Source organism: Chenopodium quinoa, unplaced genomic scaffold (genome assembly GCF_001683475.1).
Source record: "Chenopodium quinoa cultivar QQ74 unplaced genomic scaffold, ASM168347v1, whole genome shotgun sequence".
Lineage (NCBI taxonomy): Eukaryota > Viridiplantae > Streptophyta > Magnoliopsida > Caryophyllales > Amaranthaceae > Chenopodium > Chenopodium quinoa.
Window position 1 is genome coordinate 1,671,535 of NW_018743066.1, and position 8,550 is coordinate 1,680,084.

General features: G+C 35.8%; 1 protein-coding gene across 1 annotated transcript; it reads right to left on the reverse strand.

Annotated features, from left to right (window-relative positions):
* Positions 1-552: 552 nt before the first annotated feature.
* On the reverse strand, positions 553-8,550 carry LOC110731324 (arogenate dehydratase/prephenate dehydratase 1, chloroplastic-like). The gene is made up of 11 exons (XM_021911175.1): positions 7,670-8,550; positions 5,035-5,102; positions 4,857-4,949; positions 4,576-4,776; positions 4,367-4,447; positions 4,188-4,283; positions 3,436-3,513; positions 3,075-3,164; positions 2,929-2,996; positions 1,230-1,311; positions 553-970 (listed from the first exon to the last, which is right to left on the reverse strand). The coding sequence occupies exons 1-11, from the start codon at positions 7,950-7,952 to the stop codon at positions 905-907; spliced, it is 1,206 nt and encodes a 401-aa protein (XP_021766867.1). The 5' UTR covers positions 7,953-8,550; the 3' UTR covers positions 553-904.

An 8,550-nucleotide genomic window follows, 5' to 3' on the forward strand; every position in this document is an offset into this window, starting at 1 on the left:
CGGGTGGATTTCGGGTCGGGTTTGTAACAGGTTGGGTTAAATTTGAGTCGGGTTGAATTCAGGTCAGGTTAGTAACAAGTCGAGTTAAATTCAGGTTTTGATGGGTTAAAACGGGTTTGGGTCAATTTTGGTTCAAGTTGGGTTCGGTTCAAGTCGATAATTTATGGGTTACATTCGGGTCAGGTCATCTCCAGGTCAGTTCATGTTCGGGTCTCACATACTCGAGTCAACTCGGGTCTAGGGTTTGTTTCAGGTAGAGTCAGGTCGGGTTTGGGTCACCATTTTTTCGGGTCCAAATGGGTTGGTTAATAATCGGGTTTGAGTCGGTGTTTCAGGTCGCGTCAACTTTTTACAGCTCTAGTTAAAACCATCAGCTTTGCCTTTAAATTATCAATTCATTTGAAGATTTTGAAATTTATTTATATAACTGGAAAAAATTATTACATCTGGAGTAGCTTTTGTTTTTTGTTTTTTGTTTTTTTTTTTCAGTTTTCCAAAAAGAAAAGATTTTGAGCCTCTGAGCAGGATATAAAATAAACCTTCACAGAAAGATAATTTGCATTTTTTTTACTGTGGTCATTAACTAATAATGTACAATTAGTAGTTCAATAAATATTCGGAAGCTAATAACAGTTTCCTGTTCTAAAGGAGTCCTGTTTGCCTTCCCCTTTGAACATGACCTGCAGCAGCTTATGGACTTGTTTTTTTTTAAAACATAGATAAATAAGAATAATTTAGGGAAAAAAAAAAAAGCTTTTAACCTTAAAAGCAACAAAAGAATGGAGTGAATACACAGAGACAAGAAATAAGCTGCATCAGCAAGCTCTAGCTCACGTCAATGAGGAGAAACATATGTACGCGGTGAAAAATGAATTGGCGACCTTTTTCTAGCTCGCATGACTAATCAATTAGGCTGTTGTTGGCAATCCATAGGATAACTACCAAGGACTCGAAGAAAGCTAGCAAATTCCTGCAACAAGAGAGAACAATATGCCTCAGATCTGAAAGGACCTTTTATCACATCATTGAAATACAGCCAAGCATAAATACCAAGCATTCCATCCTATCTCACTTCATACATGATATTATGAATAACAGAAGCATATAAGTATTTGTATGGTTTTGGATTTTAAAGCTGCTAATTCATTTAAGCAACAGAAGCAGAAATAATATGGTCAATAGTGTAGAAAATGATGATCTGATAAATACAACGCAAAATAAGAACTGACCTGCAGATGCCCCAAAGCAAATTGGGCTTCAGGTGCTGCCATCGATGCTTGAAAGTCGATGTAGAAAAGGTAGTCAAAGTATCTGGCACAACAATTAGACAGTCAAGAGAATGACAGCGATGAAAAATGCTCAACTAAAGTATTGCTGAAGAAAGTCTGAAGGCAACCACAACCCTCCATCTCTACCCCAGGAAAATAATATCCTAGTAACACTATAAACCAAATCATAAATTTATTTGATTGATTGCGATCCAGTTCTATTTCGTATTCTTGTCTCACCTATCTTATTGTATCTCATCTCTTATTGACACCACCAGACATTATTAATGGCGAATGCCAATGATGTGGTAGAATCAGAGACAATGGGACATACGATGACCAGATGAGATAGAGAATAGAACATAAGATGACTAGATGAGATACAGAATGGGACAGAAGATGACTAGATGACCTTTATCATCCCACGTCCCAGGAGACCCTTGAACATTTTTTTTTGCCTACACGCTCTACCAGGGTGCTACCTCTAAAGCAAATATCAATCCTTTCGATTCTCTACTTTGTTGAGATTTCTTCAATTTTCCAGGAAAATATCAGGATTCTTTCTTACCTTGCAGCTCTTAAAACAAGTTTACCCCCAAAACCCTCATTGTTCACACTACTAAATCTCCTCCACTGAGCTCAAAGGCACCAATGTTCCTACTTTTCTTTCCAACGTATCTCTAAGCAGATTTCTCATTTCCATTTCTTTGCTTGCAACACTCTTAATTTTTCCCAGAAGTTCACAACCAGTCTAGTTAGTCCAGGTGACTTGCCAGCACCAATGTTATTTGATCTCTTTACAAGTAACGTATTGGATTTTCAACACTAAAAAATGGCCATATGGATAAGGAAACTGCGACCCAACACTTCATATTGGACCAAAGACAAGGAAATCCTTCAAAAATAGCAGAGTAGTAACTCTTGGACACATACAATATCCATGTCTCCACACAACATATCTTTCCAGGGATACACTCCTTGAACTAAAATAAAAGTCCTATTTTCTACTCACCTACTTATTATTACAGACAAGGACAAATAAAAAGTGAGGACTAGGGGTCTTGAATGAAAAATAAGATGTCTAAGATGGAACAGAATAGGCTGATTTCTACATCTAGATAACTCTAACAGGTATTACTTTTTAAAGCCTCATCCAATACTCCGCTGAAAAACCCCTAAGAACCCAGTTTGACACTAACTTTACTTATTTTGTGGCCAAAAAAATGGATAAGCTATGTAGACGCTTCAATAGCACCCACTATTCAGAATCCAATTCAAAGTATATTAGCTTAGAGGCTAGAGCACTTCAATGACTGCAGCATGGGCTAATGATGGCATATTAAAGCAAAGCTCTAGAGATCTGAAGTTAATTACTACCCCATAAAGGCATAAAGTATAATCAACTTTATCTGGTCATTTGCAGACACACACAAGGAAAAATGGGAGAATTCCCTTATGTCATTTGCAGATGGAAAACAAACAATTTCTATACTTCACCACAGGCAATAGATGATATGGATATCAACTCAAAATGTCAAACACTCAAATAGGGTAAACTTTCTTAATATATGAGTTTTATCCTACTTGTTGCAGCATGACAATGTTGGCCACCAAACAAAGATATAACTTGCAAATCTAAAGCCTTTAATTTATCACTTACTTTGGACTCCCCTTATTTGAGTCATCTACTATGCGAAGTGGACGCTTCCTTTGCGGTCTGCTCTCAATCTGAACACTCATGGAAATAAACAAGCTGAGTAAAAACTGAGCTACAGTGATTAGACTCACAGCAAAAAGTTCCGTTACCTTTGTTAAATTGATATTACGAAGGGCAAATGCTGCCAAGGCCTTGAAGAGTACACCAGGACCTTCCTCCAAAGAGAAAACAATACTTGTCTGAAGCACACATGTTACAAGAAAATTCATAAGTACAACCTCTGTAGTCTTGTTGAATTTTGGTAAAAATAAATAAATAAATAAATAAATCAACATCCTGATTCCTGACTAGTAACTTTGGATAACAAGACCACAACTCAAAAAAGAAACGAATCGGCCATTGGAGATTTTATAATGGCAGTAGGAGTAATATCCTTTCTTCAATTTGTATTATCACATAATTTAAAGACAGCTTATGTTTACTCTGAATTAGGATGAGATAGAACTATACCTTATATGGCTTGTCTGTGCCCGGAATAATAGGCTCTCTTGCAAGGATCATAAAACGGGTAACATTATCATCATCATCCTGCAAAGTGTGTCATGAAACTGAAAACTTAGGACACTTATGTTGTTTGGACAGAAGTAAGATAGCATTTTTACAAAGTGAATTAAATTCAAACTCAGCACATACAAATCTCGTGACATGCTAATTAGATATACTTATATAAACCACTTGCAAGTTGCAACAACACACTATTCTTAACAAGTCAGGTTTCATTGACAAGGAAAACGATCATAATTGATGCCGCAACTCAGGCATTGCAACCTTACTCCAACTGTTCAACATTCAACTTATATTAAGCTTATCTTGGTCCTGTTCTTAAAAGTATTTATTTTACATAATCAGGTCTATATGTACATAATAAAGTAAATTCAAAGCATGAGTGGTGGTTTCACATCCATAAGGTTTGCAATGATTCATCAGATATTTACAAAACAAAATTATAGCCTATATGACTCCAAAAACAAAAGCAAATACAATCAAGTATGATAAGCATAGAGGACAAGCAAGTATGGTAAAAGGATCCAATAATTCCAAGTTGACAGAAGACTACCAGTCTACCATTACCACCATTGAATCTACATGAAACAAATGTAATTACCTGACATCAATATGATGGATACAGATTATATACAAGTATACAACTGTTTAAATGAATGTTCACTGTGTAATTTTTTGCGGAGAGGGGGAGGATTCACCTGTATTCTTTCTTCAAGAATATTAAGGCCATATATAGCTGCAGCACGAGCACTAGCCACTGCCCCTGTATCTCTTTCACGCTCTGAAGCTACAGCCTGGGTCAGAAAATGCAAGCTGAGCATTAGAACATCTTCAGCCTTAAATCAACTGAGAGTCCATTAAAGTTTTAGAGTACCACCTGTGCAGCACCAGCAGCATCAGCAGCACTAATTCTAATAAGGCCCAAGTCGCTTAGAGTCTTTTCACACTGATCAAGGGCCTGCAAGAAGGAATACTCGCTAATTGAAGAATGCCTCATTAATGATCCTCTCGGAAGAGTTTAGCAAACATGTTCAAATAAGTCCACTACATTTTGTGTTTAGTATGGAGTAAATAAAACCTAAGCACCTGAGGATGACTCAATACACGCTTTAGATCCTCTTTTCTGATCCCAGGCAATCCCATCAAACAATGGTTAACATCTAACTGAACCTCGCCCACTATATGTAGCCTATGCCGGAGGAGTAAATCATAATTGCGGTGAATACTACCAGCCACAGAATTCTCAATAGGTATAACTGCTCTATCCACTAACCACAGTTCAACTGCCTGCAAAACAGATAAGACAGCACAGAAATCACTAATATTGCAAGTGGCAGACCATATAATGGTAAGAACACAAGTTGAACCTTGAAAGCAGCTTCAAATCCGTCACAAGGAACAGTCTCACAATTTGGATATGCTTTTAGAGCAGCATCCTCACTATACGATCCTGGTATCCCCTAAGTTAATGTATACAAATCGAAATATCAGCAAAAAAACTTAACATTTAATTATGAAATGAAAATACAATAAATGACCATTTACTTGATAAGCAACCCGGACTTTTGCGCCACCATTGCGAGACAAAGTGAGATCAGTTGCAGACAATGGTTCTGCAGTTGACATCATGTATGCAATGAGAAATTAATCAGTGTGAACCATGAGAGTGAAGCCACTAAATTGCAGGGAAAATAATTTAATAACAATCGTCCAATTATTCACGCATACACAGAGGAGAGGGAGAATATTGTAGATTTACAGTAACTAGACAAGAGCAGTAAATATCACTGGTAAAAACAATGCAGGTTCATTCATTGTTACTTATACAATTCACAAATAACCTCAAGAAATCAGACCACTTAGAGCAACATTTGTTTCATTTACTTTAGGATATATTCATTGCTTCTTTTTTTTTTTTTTTTTTTTTGGGTTTAGTTAAACTTATAATTTGTGGAAAAATATAGCAAATTTATCACAAAAGGGCTATATTTGCACACTTATTCGTAAGTAGAATTGATAGAATTTTGCTTTATAAATAGCAATTGCACATCATACATAATTAGCTTTAACTAAATTATTACTCCCTCCATTTTATATTGTTAGTCTAATTTAGAATCATTTCCGTCAAGTAAGAAATGAGATATTCTTGGAATAAAAAACACTGGATAACACGTTAAGGTTACATTGTCATATACTGGCTATTCTGAAAATCTTAACTTTATGGTAACTTATTATACTGCCCTAAAGGTTCCCAAGTGTAATCATTTAATGGTTTATTTTATAAAAAAATTACAAATATAAGAAATGACAATGAGATTGTAAATTAACAAGGAATATCCATGATGGTGGCACTTCACTACCAGGTATGTATGTTATCTTCATTGATTCCCATTCCTTGTAGAGGTGTGAGAAGGTGAAAAAAGGTTTTAAATTGCTGTATAGTAGCGATTGGGGATTTGAGGTGATAGTTGGGCATCACAAAAGGGTAGTTTTAAGCGGCATCAAATCATAGCAGTCCATCATCAGTCCATATAGGCCTTCCATCATTCCATATAGGCCTTTCATCATTGGGTCTTTATAAACCTTATTGATCAATATGTACCAGGCCTTCTACAACTCAGAAAATATCAATTGATTTGATTTGGTAAGTTAATATAATGGGCGAGATTTACACCTTGAAGGAGGTTCAATTACTATGATTTACTACCAAATATTATCCCAAGAAAGGAATGTTTCACTTATGTTAAAACAGACAACAAAGTAAATTATTTCAATCATATCTTGATGGAGGACTAAGTAGCATAAATAATTTATCACGGGCATTCCAACTGGTGGTGTAAACCTTATGTTTAGAGACATCATCATTTTCTAAAACTACAAAATGTCCAAAACAAAATTCTATGGTGGAGAGAAGCATGGCACTTGGCATTAGGAAATGAAACAAAGTAGCCTCTGGCAATGTGACACAAAAGGCTTTCACAACACACAGCATTCCACTCCAAAACTATTCAGTTTCAAACCTTAGAACAGACACCATGCCAATACTAATACTAGTATTACTTTTAAATATAGCCATGTGGGCCCACGTCTAACCCTTGAATGGATACACTGATCCAATCCTTGTACCCAAGGCCAAACAAAGCTATATCTCACCCCTAGAATAAGCACACAACTCCTAGATCATACGGGGTTAATAAAACAGGAAACACTCCTTGCATCACAATCACATAAAATGCAATAAGGTAAACAGGGTTATATACGAGGATAGATTATAGAGAATATCACCCAAATGCTCAAGGATAGCCACCTCTATAGCACTAAGCCACTAATTGCTTCAAAGAAAGGATTTTACAATAATTCAAAACTTTTAAAGCTTATGACTCAAGAAACATTACTTCGACAAGTTAATAAACCAACTTGTACCAACTGAGATTTAGTCAACCGAAATAAATGAAGTAAAGAGCATACTTAATAGCAGAAATGTATTGCCATGGGATATTGCATGGCCAATTCCAACCAATGATCCTTTAAATTCGTAACCATTGCCCTCACTTTATGAAATTAAAAGCACTAATCTGCAGGGCCAGATGAAAACCTCATAGTTCGTTGGCATAGATTATCCTCTACCAAATTACCAATGCAGCACAATGTGGCTCTCACAATTAAAAGCATTCACTTCCTAACCTTTTAAACGCACCGCAATCAGATATGTGGAATGTTAAAGTTATACCAAAATAATAACAATTCCTTGAAACAGCCATGTTGTCTAACCCTTGGATGGCCACTTCAATCATCCATATTTTTAGGATTCATTCGGACCATATCAAGCTATATCTCACAGTTTATCAAGAACTAATCACGCAACCTCTAACAGGATATATCTATAATAGGTAACATCACAATCACATACAATGCAAGATCATCATGCAAAACAATTACCAAAATTTTCAGGAAAATATCAATTTCTACCATTCATTGATTCAAATAAACACACAAAATTCAATAACATTGCAAAACCTAAAAAAGCTTGTATTTTTCATCCTACCCAGATCTCAACTAACAACACTCTCATCCACAGGTACAAAACCATAATAATAAAATTAAATACACATCAAATTAAATCAAACCAAATTCAATAAAAGTGACACAATTTACAGCAAAAATCAGCAGAAAAACTCACTAGGAAGGGAATTCAAATCCCTATGAAAGCCAGTATGCTCAGTTCTTTGAACCACCCCAGAAGATTGAGGTTCAGCAGCAGTGGGCCCAGGCTTCAATGGCTTCTCATCTTCAACAGGGGTGATTGCCCTTTGTCCTGAAACACTACAACAACACTCCCACTTCCCTAATTTCTTAAGATCTTTCCTAAATTTCAACCCTCCAAAACAAGGGATAGTGCCCAAATCATGAGATGATGAAAGAACCCCACATCCCAAAATGATTGTATCAGCTTTTAGAGCCATAATTTAGGTAAAAAAATCAAAGAATCTTCAATCTAAAGGCTTAAACTGGAATACCCAGAAAGAATAGAATTGATTTTGGTGGGGTTTTTGAGGTACCCAATTCAGCATTGTTCAGAAAAAAAATGTGGGGAGAAAACTGAAATTGGACCCACTTTGTAAGAAATCTGTTCTTGTTTAGGGTGATTATAATCAAGCAATTAATTTGGTAATGAAGAAATAAAAAGGTTTCAGAAAAGTATAATCTTTTTTGGAGGGTAGATGTCCTGAGGTATGTGGGTAGGTGAGCAGAATGAATTAATTAAGTTAACAAGTAATCAAAGATGAATTACAGAAAGAGTAGATTGAGATTTATACTTCAATTGTGTTGGCATTAAAATATTGGATATGACTTTGAATTTGAGTCTTAAGAACAGTGAACAGAGATGGGGAAGAGAGAGAGAAAGAGATAGCAGAGGAAGAAATATACTACTGTACCAGCTAACCAACGCCTTGTTTTTTTCCTGTAAAATAGAATCGTTTCCGATTAGTGCTTGTCTTTTCATCAATTTCCGATCTTCAAATTATAACACCTAAATTACATGTATTCATATGGAGTAAT